Below are 14,971 nucleotides of genomic sequence, written 5' to 3'. Positions count from 1 at the left end.
ACAGGAAGCATGGCCTTTTGACTTTAACCTCTGTGCATGCATCCTTCCTCCCTGGGAGAGGCTTCCAGAGGCGGATGTCAGTGAGCCACTCCCTCCAGCACAGCCCTTTCTACCAAGGTTCCATGACAGAACCAGCCTTCCTTCCAGAAAGTGAATTCAGGCATCTGCTCTCACAATGTCCCGAGGATGGGAAAGACTCTTCTAGACAGGAGAGACATCACTGGTTACCACAGTGGCCAATCTGAAGCCCTAGCCCTGTACTCTGTATCTGGACACAGTGGTGAGGGAGGTGGCTCTCAGTCCAGCTGTGGCATCCTGGACAGCAGAGCAGCCATGCTGCCAAAAACACACTCATCTCTGACGCACACTGACGGAAGTAAAGATATTTATTTTTTAATCTTAAAAATCTGGTCCCACAAAAAGGCCAATACTTTTTCAGTTTGATGCTCTTGACCCTTAAAAAAATCAACTGCGAGGTAAGGTTAACTCAAAGAATCATCAAAGGTGCACTCAGATAAATCAGTAATCCAGGCCATACTGGACTCTGAATTCGCCAAACTTCTTCTTCCTTCTGTCATTCACAGTCCTTGAAGGAGAAAGAAAGTGAGAAACTGTCTGCAGATAAGGCACTTCAGAAATCACCAGACAGAAAATCCAAGTCCACCAGGTGCTGTGCTGCGAAACTGAGCCCAGGGGGCTGCAGCGGGCAGTGAGCCAACCCAGCTCTGCAACAGCAGCTTCTCCCTTCCCGCCAGACCCTGCCCCCTCCTGGCTTCCAGCACCTTCATCGGCCTGTGCTGCCTGCCTGGCTGGAAGACAGAAACTAGGCAAGTGGGCAGAGATGAACACTGCCACCTGGCACTCAGGCAGCCGGCTGGCAGTGAGGAGTGACTTCAGAGGCCCTTGCTTGCAGCTATCCAGCAGAATACTCCCTTCTGCAAAGATGAGTTAGTATAGATTGGAGCAAAAGCAAAGCACAATACTAAAACCTCTTACAAGCCACTTAATCCTTCCAACATCTCCCAATGGCCAATTCAAGCTATGGCCTAAAGATCTGGCAGAAATCAGGAAGGAGTCCCTCTTCTTGAAGGTATTCTGACTTAAGTGGCTACCAACAACAGGACGCAGAAAGCTCCTGCCCAACAGAGATCCCAGGACACCCATTAACCCTGAGGAGGGCTGATCCGAATCCAGGCGCAAACTCAATCCATTCTGCTGCTTTGGGGGCTTGTGTTTAATGCGGGTCACTGAGATGAAGGCAGGCCAGTTTCAGAGTCTCCTGCACATCAAGAGACGGGGACAGGGGTTCTGGGTCGTTTCTTCTCCTGTGTTCCAGCTGCATACCAAATCCCAGGAGACACTGCGACAGGGTGTTGACTTACTGCCCCCTGTGCTCAGTCTGTCAAGAAAGGCAGGCAAGGAGGGGAGTGGTGCTCCAGGGGCCAGCAAGGAGTGCTCGCCTCCTTCCCAGATGAGGCAGCGCCTTCCCAGAAGTCCAGGGAGGAAACAGGGCTCTGTGCTCAGGTCAGAACTGGACCCAGCCTGTGCCGGACTGAGTCTGGCTGGAAGCTGACCTGTGAGGGAAAGATGGGGTAGGAGTTCAGCTGTTTGAAAGCAGATTCAAGTTGGCTTTTCTTTGGCAGAAAGAGCTCTAAATAGCCCACCCCTAAACGGTTTAGAGCAGTGGCCAGAAAACTATAGGCCAGGGACCAAGTCTGTGTGTACTTTTAGTTAATGTAAACTTTATTACAAAAAAAAAAAAAAAAAAAAACCCTTTTAAATTAGCTATATCATGTCTGTGGCATTTTTAGAAGTAAAGTCCTCCTGGCCATGTCCACTTGTGTCCACACCCTCCGTGGCTGCTTTACTATAGCAACAGCAGGACAAGTACCTGGACAGAGACCATGTAACCCACACAGTCTAAACCATTCACTTGCTGGCCTTTAGAGAACATGTACACAGACCCCGATCCTAGAACCTGGTGCAACAGGAATTCGTGTCTTTCCACCTGATCCCAAGTGAAGACTTGGAATCTTAGAGAGTCAGAGGACCTCTGAAGCCCAAAACCTAGGTCCTGATTCTTAGCCCAGCATTCCAAGGTACCTGGGACAGTGGGAAAGGAAAAGAGGTACTGGGACAAGCCAAAGCACTTGGTGAGGTGGTTCAGACGCCCAAACAGATTTGCTAAAGATGGCCACAGGCAGTGGACAGCGGTGAAAAGCTTTCAGAGAGGCACAAGAGAACAATACGCCACCAAAGCAGGCACTCTGTCCTCTGGCTGGCCTGAAAGTGTCCAAACCAGAGCAGATGCTCCCAGCACCAGGAGACATGTACAGCAATCCTAGGATTCTAGAGAAACAGCCCTGGTCCCAGGCTGAAGAATGTGGCACTCCTTACCCTGTGGATTTGGTAAAGTCTCCCCAGATGTCAGCAGTGGCAGCAGTGACAGGCTTGGGCTGTGGCCAGGATTCAGTGGCACCTCCTATTTAATGTCCCCAAGTCCAACAGGTAGGGAGAGAAGACAAAGAGACAGGAAGTCAGAGACCTTGGTGACTGGTGATCAATGTCATGATTCTAGGTGGCTGAAAAATACACACAAGATGCTTGGGGCATCAGAATGCTGAGAGTCGCCACATTTCTACCATCTTCTCACAAGGCCTTGAGGGCCTCTGGGGAAAGGCAGAAAGCCACAAACAAGGCGGAGGAGAGGTGCCAGAGCACAGCTGTCTGTCATTACTACCTGAGGCTGTTTCCCACCATGTACACTGGAACCCATTTGAATGTACTATGTCCTGCCTTGGCTACCTGCATGGAGAATTCCTCACCCAAATCACAAGGTCACCTTCACAGGAAGCCTCCTGCACTTCTGCATCAACCAACTGAGGAGGTTACATGTTAGACATAGGTCAAGTTCTGAGCCCCCAGCTATTAAGGGGGCAAGAAGACCCTTCCATAAAAGGTGTTTCAGCCACCCCCCATTCCCCCATGCTGCCAACTCTCTCTTCAGGAGAGTCTGTATCTGCCACTTCTGCTTCCCACTAATTTGCTATTTCTCATTTGCTCTGAGCGGGGAGACTGGATAAAACAGAGCTCTCAATGGTGCAGCTTTAGTTTGCCAAGTGTTCATCACACACTACTGACACGAGCTTAAGCACAGCCCGTAGCAGACCACAGGTCAAAACTAGCCATGTGACTTTGCGCAGGTCACTAATGTTTTAGTTGTCCTGTCTCTAAAATGGGGATGGTAACGATGATTGCTTCCCAGGACACTGTGAGAAAGAAGAGAGTTAATGTTCTGGAATGCTCAGAATAGGCGCAGGACGCAGTGGTGTGGGTGATGACATTCATAAAACAGGAACTAACATCAGGCTTGTGCGCACAGCATCCTAGATATTGCTCTAAGTGCTCTGAGTAGATCAGCTCACTTGTTCCTTCCAGAAAACCTGTAACTGTAGGCATCACTGCTACCCCATCCTAGAGGTGAGAAAACAGGCCCAGACAAGCCAGCAGTCGCTGATGACTGCACAATGGAGGGCCAGAGCTGAACCTCAGTGGTCTGGTTCTGGAGCATACAGTGAGTGCTCCACAGATGTCGGCTATTTGTGACTTGCCACTGAGCCATCCTGCCTGTAGACAAGCTAACTGTCTCACACACTAGGATAGAAGCCCCCCCAGAGCAGGAGCTCGACGCTGTACAGACAGCACCCAACTTGAGGATGGTCTGATTCAGGATTTTTCAACTTAATAATGGGTTTATCAACTTTGTAATGGTTTATTAAATATATTAAATACCTCTTCAACTTATGATGATTTTGACTTCTGATGATTTTGCCAGGACATAACTCCATCTGTCATAACTCAAGTGTCTGCCCTCGCAGCATCCCCAAGGCTTAACACTCCATAGGACAGGTGTCAGGTGCTAAAAACACATCAGCACCAAGGAAAGGCTAAGGCAGTGGCTCTAGCCACTCAAGTAAAAATGTAAATGAGTCAAGTGTGTAAGCACAAGCTTCTGATCCCAGCAGATCAGAAGGCTGAGAGCAGAAGGATTGACAAGTTCAAAGCCAGCCTTGGCAACTTAGCAAGACCCCATCTCAAAATAAAAAATAAAAAGGGCAGGGGAGGACTGAGGCTGTAGCTCAGTGGTAAAGTGCTTGCCTTGCATGTGTGAGGCATTGGGTTCAATCCTCAGCACCACATGAAAATAAATAAAGATACTGTGTGTTCATCTACAACTAATTAAATATTAAAAATAAATAAATAAATAAAATTTAAAAGGGGGCAAGAGAGGGGCTGGGATTGTTGCTCAGTGGTAGAATGCTTGCCCGGCATGCCTGAGGCACTGGGTTCAGTCCCCAGCACCACATAAACAAATTAAATAAACAAAATAAAGGTATTGTGTCCATCTACAACTAAAAAAAAAACGGGCAGGAGAGGTGGCTCAGTGGTTAAGCATCCCTGGTTTCAATTCCCAGCACACACACACAAAAAAAACACAATGCAAATGAGATTGTAGATTCTTGCCCCCGTCCTTGGCAATGGTCCCATGGCCCCACTTGGAGAAATAATGCTTAAAGATGAATTCCTGGTGCCAGCGCAGGGCTCCCTGACGGCAGTTCCTCTCAGCCCCCTGGTTGGGGTAGCACCACAAGGCACAGGTTAGAAGTCAGACCTGCAGATAAAGCTGCCAATGGCAGGGACTCTCTCAGGAATGAGGAAGGCTTCCTGCCTGGATGCTGCCTGAAGAAATGGGTGGGCGTGGGGTAAAAAGGGGGCTGGTGACCTAGGTCAAGGCCAGGAGCATCATGCTGGGAGGGCTGGCGTCCCAGCACTAAGAACTTGAGGAACCCAGGGGCCTCTCACAGGCTCACAGCACAGTCTGCTGAGGTAGCCACCTCTCGCTTCCTGGGACCCCACAGCATACTAAAGAGCTCACTCCAAACTCAATCTCCAATTTGAACTCCCCTGCTCACCTTGGCACCCACCTCCCTGAGTATACAGGGCATCTAAATGCCTGAGCCTGAGTCACACTCTTCCTCTGCCTGGAACACCAATACCTCTGCCCCTTCCTTCATGGCCCAGTTCCATGCCACCTCCTCCACGAAGCCTCCCCAGACCATGCTGGAGGCTGGTGAACCAGGGCCACATCCATTTCATGCCTGACCCACCCCTCCCATTAAATGTGAGCTGACCTGTCTCCATCACCCACCCACTCAACACCCACGGAGAACTAGGAATCTGCATGCTGATGATTTCACAACAGCAAACAAGTCATTGTCCCTGCTTTCAGGGGAGGGCAGACGCCCTGAAGGAGAAAGCAGAAGGTGTTAAGGAACTGAGAACCCCCTCAGTATGTGCAGGGTCCACTTTGTGGTGCCCTCCTTCTAGCCTGACATCGACAGGTACAAGGGACACATTACTGAGTGTGAAGGAGGGCAGCCACAAGCCCTAGCTGCTGGGGAAAAGGAAGTCGTAGGTTCACTGTCCACCCCAGCACTGACCTGTACCAGGAGCAACTGCTGGCTGCACAGGGGACCGTCCTGTAGACAACTGCTCCCCAGGGGGTGGGATCAATGTGGAGGTTTTGCCCCCTGGGGGCGGGGGAAGCAGGCTCAGCCCTCCTGTGCTGGAGGGCCGGGCTCGGGGACTCCCAGTTCCTTCCTTCTTCTTTATGTTCTAAATGGAGAAAAGGAATGCAAATCAGTTCTGCAGAGCTCAAGTGAATCAGAAAACCTTATGAGGAGGGCCCAGGGGAGCTTCAAACCCAACATCTGTATAACCAAAGGATGGTCCTTCCCCAGCACCTTCATTGTTAGGAGCTGTATCCAACACATCACAACTCGAAATCCATCACCAATGTGGTTAATTTTAAAGCCCAGCACCTGATTTCATTATCATCAGGGAAGTGAGCATCAAAACTATATTAAGCTAGGCTTGCTGGCATGTGACTGTAATCCCAGCTAGGCAGAAGGTCAGAAGTTCAAGGCTGAGGCAGAAGGTCAGAAGTTCAAGGACAGCACGGGCAAGTAGCAAGAGATTTCTTTTTTTTTAATATTTATTTTTCAGTTTTTGGTGGACACAACATGTTTATTTTATCTTATGTGGTGCTGAGGATCGAACCCAGTGCCCCGCGCATACCAGGCGAGCGCATTACCGCTTGAGCCACATCCTCAGCCCAGCAAGAGCCTTTCTTAAAATGAAAAGGACTGAGGATGTCGCTCAGAGGTGGACGCCTGGGTCCAACCCCCAGTACTATTTCACACCCACCAGAAGCCGACAGCACAGGATACCACTGCTGACATTCATGCACTGCAGGCCGGGTGGGAACGGGTGAAACTGCTCTGGAGAATTGTTAGAAAGATCTATGAAGCTCCACACAGGAACTCCTGGTCCTGCAATTCCACGGCTGGGTGAAGCCCTGACAGCAATGCACACTCAGACGCACCAGAGACATGAGCTGGGACACCCCCAGCAGCACTGTCCTAGTCATCAGCACAACAAACTAGATGCATTCCCACAAGGAACACCAGAATGAATCAAGCACGAGCAAGGACACCCTCCAAGCGTTACCCCAGGAAGAGAGCGGAGTCATAAACAAATGAGAACAAAGCTTGCGACTCCACTCGTGAAAGTCAAGAACAAAGTCTAGGTATCAAAGTTGGAGGGTGGGTAGTTACTGGAAGGGACCAGGGGGGACTTCCCCAGTGCTCAGTCTTCTGCTTCTTAAACTGGGTGCAAGTTTCTGAGCAGTTTTTGAAAATTTGCAGAGTTCCGCATTTATGATTTGGGTATTTTTCTGTACACACACCTGTTATACTTCAATAAAACTTGAAACAAAAATACCAAGCAGCAAATGTGAGCCAGAAGCTAGCACAAATGACACAGATGAGCACAACATGGCCTGCTGCTTGTAAGGAAGGCGGCAGCTGAGTCAAGTGGGGAGCCTGGCCTGCAGTGAAGGACCTCCGAGTCCCCAGGGTGAGGCCAGCCGGGCCAGTCACCTGCAGTCTAAGACTCCCGAGAGTTCCTCACCTTCCTGCACCCTGACATCCTCGTCTTTTCAAAAGGGGAAGAATGTTTAATTTATATGAGAAATGCCTAAAAACACTACCTGGCCCCCAGCTGATGGTCATTAAATGTTAGTTTCCTCCAAGCAAGGGAAAGAGGCACAGCCCATCCAGTCCACTGGATTGAAACTGCATTTTCTCCTAAGGACCAGCTGCCCAATTTCAAGGGTCCCAAATCATCACCAGCATGAAGCAGAAAAGAAGAGAAAGAGATGGTGAGTAAAGAGGAAAAGCATTATTCTAGAGTTACAAACTTCCCTCAGAAGCTGAACCCATTTGGTCCTTGGTGTCCCAGAATCACGACTCCAAATCCCCCCTTCACCAGTCAGCCAGGTAAAGCCAAGTCTTGACAACCCCGGGCACCCCAACCTGCTCCCTTTCAACAGGAGCTGATGGGGCTGAGCCAGATGCCCAGCTGCTTAGACTCCAGGGCCAGGACGACTCAACCAGCAGAAGGGGTCCATGCTCCCTGCACTGCCCTGACAGTATGTGGCCCAGAGCTGCCCAGAATCTTCCTTACTCAGGGCATAAGCCAAGAGGCAAACTGAACTGACCCCTTCTGACCCACTCTCACAGCCAGGACACCAAGTAACCCACATTCCTTCTCAACTCACAGGTGCTTCAGGTGCTCGCCCCTCTGTCTGAAGTACTTGTTCCCTTGTCCCTTGCCTGTGGGTCACTACTTTTAGGAAGCCTTCCTTGGGTCCCCCCATCATGGGCTTTGTGTCCTTCCTCTAGAAGCCCACAGCAGCAGACATCCCAGGGTGGCAGAGCCTCTCCTGCCGTGTGATCACGTCTCTGCTTGCTCAGCTCGACTCTGAGACCACGACAGCAGAGCTCTGTTCGGCCCAGGGCGAGCCCAGCACCAATGGAACTGATGTGGGAGAAGAGGAGCTCTGGGTCAGGTGGCCACAAGTATGGCGTGACCATGGTCAACACAGCTAAGCGAGGGTGGGACTCACTGCGATGTTGAGCTTGATGGTCTGGCCCTCCTTGAACCCCAAGTCTAACTTGGGGCCTTGGTCTGGGTTCTGGGCTTGCTTTGCAAACTCACACTGCTGTTTCACCCATCTGGGGAGAGAAGGAGAAGGAAACGGTGAGCTGGAAGAGACCCGCTCCCTGTGCTCACGTCCACTCACAGTGGTCCAGGGAGGCTTGTGTTGAGGTAGGGTGGGAGGTGGAGGCTCGGGCCCTGACGCTTTAGCAGCCACCTGCACGTTGGTTTCCTCAGCAGCACAACTGACAGTTCTAGTGAAGACGCTGAGAATTCAACCGGTCCCCTATGCAGAGGGTCTGTGCCCTAGGGTCTGTGCGCTGGGCTCCAGGAGGTGAGGGTACTTGGTCCTTGCCTCCCCAGCCCTTGGCATGGTCTGTACACACCCCAAAAGGCCATCTGTGGGATGCTGTCCATCAAGACAGATGCCCAGAAGAGGGCAACACAAAGGTTCCCTTTCCTCCTGTCCTCCTCACAACGCCACCTGTGACAGAGGCCAACCTGCTGGCAGTCAGTGATGGACACGGACCTTCCTGTCCTCTCTTTCATAAAGAACACCAGGGCATCAGCTGAGTGGTTTGGGAACCCAAGTGCCACTTATGACATCAAGAAAGAGCAGGCCCAGAGAGGCCAAGACGGACAAGGACTCAAGCTGTTCAGGGGCTGGGGAGAAAGAGACGGGACGTTTCAAAGGCTGGGTCAGCTGACGGCGCTGGTAGAGCCTGGCGCTGGGGAAAGAAGACGTCACAGTAGACCAGGAACGGCAGGGAGACAGGAAAAGGCGGCTGCCTGAAGAACGGTCTCCCCGAGGCCCCCCCAGCGGGAGGCCACGCACAGCCATTGGCGTGCTCTAACCTGGGAAGTCATTCTGTCCAGGGAAAGAAGGGGGGAAGCACGAGCCTCCTAGAAACACTCACTTGAAATGATCCTGCAACGCCACGTTGAAGTCAAAGGCATCACCCCGGTCCACGAAGCCAATCCCAATGAACGCCCGCCGCCCTGCGGAACAGCACACGGTCAGTCCCGCTCTTCCAGAGGCAGAGGACACCTTTCTCAAGGGGGGCACCCAGACCCACGCGTACCATTTCCGTCCTCAATGCGGATAACGAAGTACCTGCTGGAATCCGTCACACTCTCCACGGCTGTGCCAGGAAACTGGTCCACTGGCGCCTGGGCAAAGAGCTCCCCTGAAAGCACAAGCTGGGGTGAGCCCCGAGCCCCACAGCCTGGAGTCCACCTCATGGCTGGGCCTCCCACCAGGCATCTATGGCAAGCCGGGCAGACAGGCAGACCTGACTCTGGGATCCCAATCCCATCCATTCTTGCTGAAGGGAAGACGTTGGAATGTAACTAAGGAAAGATCTCAGTCAGTGGTTTACAGGTCAAATCCAGCACCATTTTAATATTTTTTATTTAACTACCAAACATTCCAAAATCATATTACACGTAAAGCAATCCAGACTTCTTTTAAAATAAAAAAGTTCTACTGATGCTGGGCCTCCAATCCCATGTGAGGATGCAGAGTGGAGCCACGATCCACCACCCACCCATTCCCTTTGCTTTACCCCCTGACACAACGTGCCGAAGACTGAGGGCCCCGACACATGTGAGTCCAGGTCTAGATGGATCATGCTTTTGCAAAAGCCAGTAGCTGAAGCAGGACTGTAAGAGGGGCCAGAGAGCCTTGTGGAAAGGAAGGAGGGAGTGTCTACACCCATAAGACTCCAAAGGAGGGTAATTTAACTCAAGCTCAGAGGCAGGGCAAGTGTGATTCGTTTTAAAAGGCTCCCTGGTGAAATGCACCCCTCATCAAGCATGGGGCTCCACAGTTGCAGTGAGCATGTAAATCTGTGAGCACCTGCGACTGTTCTACGTTCTCACATGCTATCTTCACGGGTGCTTTAAGCACTTAACATTTTCTAGTGAGTCCTGTGGTCTAGAGGTTACTGGGTAAAGGGCTGGACTAAATCAAAACTGATGGCTCAGCTGGGCGAGGTGGCACACACCTGTAACCCCAGCAACTCAGGAGGCTGAGGCAGGAGGATCATAAGTTCGAGCTAGCCTGGGCAACTGAGGGAGGGCCGCAGCAACCCAGCAAGAACCTGCCTCAAAACAAACAAACAAACAAATAGGCTGGGCAATCCTGTAATCCCAGCAACCTGGGCTGAGGCACGAGGATTTCAGGTTCAAGTCCAGCCTCTGCAGTTTGGCGAGGCCCTAAGCAACTCAGCAAGACCCTATCTCAAAATAATAAAAAGGACTGGGGATGTACCTCGGTGGTAAAGCGCCCTTGGGTTCAACCCCCAGTACAAAACAAACAAATGCTGATGGCACCAGAGTCTGCAATTATTGTCAATTTATCCACCCAAGTTTGGAACCTTGGGACCTAGACCTACCTGGATGCCTTTAGCTTAGAGGAATAATTCATAAACAGGGATGATTTTGCTCCCCTTCCCCACAGCGACATCTGGCACAGTCTAGAAACACTCTTGGTTGCTACAATTCAGGAGGTGCTATTGGAAACTGGCAGGTCAAGTCCAGGATGCTGCTAAATAGCTCACACTGGACTCATCAGCCCCAAACGTCAACAGCACTGAGGCTGAGAAACCCTGGCCCAGAACGTTATACTCACAACCTCCTGGGTAAGTAAGCAAGGTTTGGCTCAAAACAGTGGCTGTCACATTAGGCAGTTAGGTTAAAAGTCCCCAAGTTTCCCCAAAAACAAGAGTACTGCCACACCCTAGTGACACCAACTGGGCCAGAATCCTCTGGCCTAGCCATGACAGCCAATACTCACCTTGACAACACCATGTTCCAAAGGAACAAATCCATGATGAGGTGCCTTGCAGTTCACAAGGCAATTGGCAAACTATCTGCTCACTGCCTATTTCCAACAATTTTGTGAGAGAAGAACCAATGTGATCCTCATTTGGAGGCCAACACTCCAAGGAACACGTGGCCCAACATCTCAAACAGAATGCGTAGTTTGAGAACAGGCAGCCGGTTCTGCCTCCAGATCCTTGCCTTTTCTTCTGCTCCACTAAGGGGAATTTCCATGTGTTAGAAAAAGTAGCTGTCTGACTGCGTGGCACCTGAGCTGGCAATGTGCGGACCCGCCAGGGTCTCAGGCTGGGAGACTCCAGCGTGCTGCCCTCCAGGGCTCACCCAGAGGCACTGGTAGCCCATGACTTCTAGGGAGATTTGCGCAGAAGCACTATCTGCCAGCTGACCCCAGCACAGCTCAGCGTGGCTTATCCTCTTGCTACAGAGAGAGCTGAGGACAACAGTTTCCAGCTCCTTCACTTATCAGGCGGGATCGGCTCTGGGGAGTTACCGTTTAGCTGATTAGCAGAATTCCTGAGGAAGGACCAGAGCTCAGCAGCTGTGCGCCTTTGCCCAGCTTGTCCTCAAGGCAAGCTCCAGGGCTTCCTACTTCCTACTGGGACCACTTTGCAAGTCTCCTCTCCTTGGCCTCCAAAATTAACAGACCCCCAAGAGAACAGAGGCTTGACAAGAAATACTCCTTTACACACTTGGGGGCAGTGGTTTCTACAATTAAGATCGGGGACAAAGGCAGCTGAAAGGTACACTTGAGGCTCCAACTCCCAGGATAGGTTCCCATGGCCCCTGAGCAGCCTGGCTAGGCCCAGGTGGCCTCGTCCCTCCATCACGGGGAGGTGTGGCACCTCAGCCCAACACAGCCTCCCTTGCCTTTACCTGAGGTCCTGTCCTCTAGCTTGATGTAGGCCACCTGACCCTTCGCAGTGATCCGCAGCCGGCCACTCCATGATGGCTGGTCCAGCTGCCACTCCGAGGCCCTAAGGGGACAAAAACCACTGAGCCTCTGCCAGAGACTGTTGCTCTCTTTTTCCAATGCTGGGGACAAGAATGGAAAAGGCTGCTTGTTCTAGACCAGAGGTAGCAAACTTTCTGTCAATAGTTTTAGCTTTGCAGGCACCACAGCATCTGTCATGACTAGATAATTCTGGTGTTATAGAGAGAAAGCAGTTGCACAATACAATAAAGCATGCTGGTGCTTTAAGTATTTTAAGCAAATATTCTACAGAGCATGGCTATATTTCAATAAAACTATAGACACTGAAATCTGAAATTCATATAATTTTCACAGTGGGATATATTCGTCTTTAAAATTCTTCCCAACCATTTAAAAAATGTAAAAACCACTCTTAGTTTGTGGGCCATTCAAAAACATAGTGAGTTTGGGGCTGGGGTTATGGTTCAGCGGTAGAGCACGTGCCTTGCACATGCAAGGCTCTGGATTTGATCCTCAGCACCCATAAAAATAAATAAATAAATAAAGTTATTGTGTACAACTACAAAAAAATAAATATTAAAAAAAAAACATAGTGAGTTGTAGCTTGACGACCCTGTTCTAGACTAGAGACCTTCTCCCAATAGAGATTTCCTCCTAGTTTCCTCTCCACAGAGGAAGCAGCTGGAGGGCCTATTGTTCCTGTGTAAGTCCTGTCCTACTGATATGTCCCTAACTCTGAGTCCTCTTCTTGATCTGGCCTTGAACTGCAAGAAGCTGCACACCAGGGTGGTCAGAGTGACCAGTTGGGACCACTGAGACCATCTTGAAGGAAAAGTACAATTATTCATAGACAAAGAAAAGACCAGAGCCTGAGGCTACATGTGAAAAAAGGAAGCAGATGCTTAGGAAATTCTCAAAGGCAGCAACAAATCCTTAAACTCAGGAAAGCATGGACCTACAGAGATAATCTCATTTGCTCTATGTGTGTGTGTGTGTGTGTGTGTGTGTTACCAGCGATTGAACCATTGAACCCAGGCCTTTGCACAAGCCAGGGAAGCAGGCTGCCACTGAGCTACACCCCCAGCCCCTCATTTGGCACTCTTAAAGCAATAACTTCACGTTAGTTCTAAGAAGCAGCTCAGTGAAAACTCCCAGACAGTAAGAGCCATGGGTGTTTCCAGGAGGCTTTTCTTGGGAAGTTCCTAAGCATAGGTCAGCTCTCAAGAACTTGGATGAAGGCTGTTTTGAAGACCACACAAATGCAGATGCTCAATTCAGAAGTCAGCAGACTCAGTTTCAGTTCCCCTTACTCAGCTACAGCCTAAATCTTAAGATTCAGACAAAGAAGAGGTCAAAATGCCAGGGCTGGCAGTTTCCTCAATGCCAAACCAGCTAGGGCTAGTGTTTGGTAACTTCGCTGTCTGCAGTTAAGTGTTCAATAAAATACCTGCTCACTAGAAAATTCCCCATGGCTTTTGTTACACAACTGCAAAGTAACAAGAGGACAGATATGTAGACACCCCATCATTTTACATTGTAGGTCAATCCTGTATTTTCAAAAAACCTGCACACACATTGCCTTCAAAAGCCACCCCATGGCCAGAAACACTGGCACATGCCTGTAATCCCAGCAACTCTGGAGGTTGAGGCAGGAGGATTCCAAGATAGAGGCCAGTCTCAGCAACTTGGCCCAGAGACCCTGTCTCAAAATAAAAATTAAAAAGGGCTGGGGATGTAGTTCGTGGTAAAGCACCCCTCGGTTCAATCCTCAGCTCCGCACTACCCCCCAGAAAAATGCCACACCCCATTCAATGGCACAAAATAGCCATGAGCTGGGTTATCTGTTTCAGGGATTATCTTTATTCCTCTAGTTTTGACAGGTAATTCAAAGGCGAGATAATAAAATCATACAGTACAAAAGGGTATGCAGAGACTCTCCAGTCCTGGTTCTGCTCCCCGGGACGGTTTCCGGGTTCCCTCCCAGAGACACCCATCTGTGTCTACAAGCACAGGGTGGGGATTACACAAGACAGGTGCGGAGGGTCCCTCCCTGCCACTACGGCTACAGCCAAGGGTGAAATGCGTGCCAGGGAAGCCGGTGGCAAAGGGCCCCTGGGCTCAGCTATCCGCTGGAAGCTCCGGGACGAGTCCCTCCAGCCGGTTCTGGGTTCCCTTCCCTCCCCTCGGGGGACTTCCGCCAGTGACAGGTCCCCTCCCCACCTCAGGCCGTCCAGGATCCCTTCAAGGCCACCGGTCGGCGCGGAAGTGGGACACCCACCACCACTCCTGGCCAAGTTCGGGACACCGGCAGCCCACCGGGGTCCCCCTAGGCTAGGCTCTGACGCCCTCCCCGTCGCCAGGCGTCCCCCACGTCCCGCTGAGACGCCCCAACCGCGGGTCCCCTCCGTGGTCTGGTCTCCAACCGGGAGAAGCCGCAGCGACATCACCCCTGCCCCTAAACCGGGGAGGGCCGCCCTCGGCTCCCGCGGTGGGGCGGCGGGGAAGGGGTTTGGCAGGGCTAGCGGAAGGTCACCTGTATCCGCGGTTGGTGGCCCGCGGTGGGATGCGGTAGACGTGGACCTCCGGCTTGACACAGAGAACAGACTCGTACTCGCTCGCCTCCATCTCGACGCCCGGAGCCCACCGGACTTCCGGCTCCTTCCCCCGCCCCCATGGGACCGGAAGCAGTGCGGCTCTATGACCAGGCTCTGGCTAGAGCGGCAGCTCGCGGGCCTCAGCACCCCGTTCGCCCGCGCGCCCTCTGCTGGAGGCCGTAGCTCGGGACTCGCGGGCTGCGTTTGGGCGCCTGGCGCAGACTTGAGGACCTGGCGCCTTAACCGCAGAGAACGCTTCAGTGCAGACCCAGCCGAACTCGTAGGGTGATTGCGGGTCATCGTCCGCCTCTACTCCAGCCCAGGGGCGCAGCTGCTGAGATGGAAAGCGTAGCCCGCCCTGAAGCTCCTCCGTCCTCCAGCCCCTTGCTTCTGCTGCTCTTCTGCCTGATACCCTTCCTTCCCCTGACGCTGTGGGGCTGGCCAGGGTTCTAGCGAAATCCCGCCCGACCATCCTTCTGGTCCCCGCTGCAACCTACTCCTGTACACACACACACACACACACACACACACACACCCACCC

General features: G+C 51.6%; 1 protein-coding gene across 1 annotated transcript; it reads right to left on the bottom strand.

Moving 5' to 3' along the window:
* Positions 1-1,420: 1,420 nt before the first annotated feature.
* Positions 1,421-14,499, bottom strand: Necap2 (NECAP endocytosis associated 2). Its single transcript, XM_027951925.3, has 8 exons — positions 14,370-14,499; positions 11,779-11,879; positions 9,144-9,248; positions 8,979-9,060; positions 8,030-8,138; positions 5,502-5,676; positions 2,398-2,482; positions 1,421-1,574 (listed from the first exon to the last, which is right to left on the bottom strand). The coding sequence occupies exons 1-8, from the start codon at positions 14,459-14,461 to the stop codon at positions 1,526-1,528; spliced, it is 798 nt and encodes a 265-aa protein (XP_027807726.1). The 5' UTR covers positions 14,462-14,499; the 3' UTR covers positions 1,421-1,525.
* Positions 14,500-14,971: the final 472 nt, after the last annotated feature.

This window comes from Marmota flaviventris, chromosome 10 (assembly GCF_047511675.1).
Source record: "Marmota flaviventris isolate mMarFla1 chromosome 10, mMarFla1.hap1, whole genome shotgun sequence".
NCBI lineage: Eukaryota > Metazoa > Chordata > Mammalia > Rodentia > Sciuridae > Marmota > Marmota flaviventris.
This window is presented reverse-complemented; position numbering and strand designations above follow the sequence as displayed.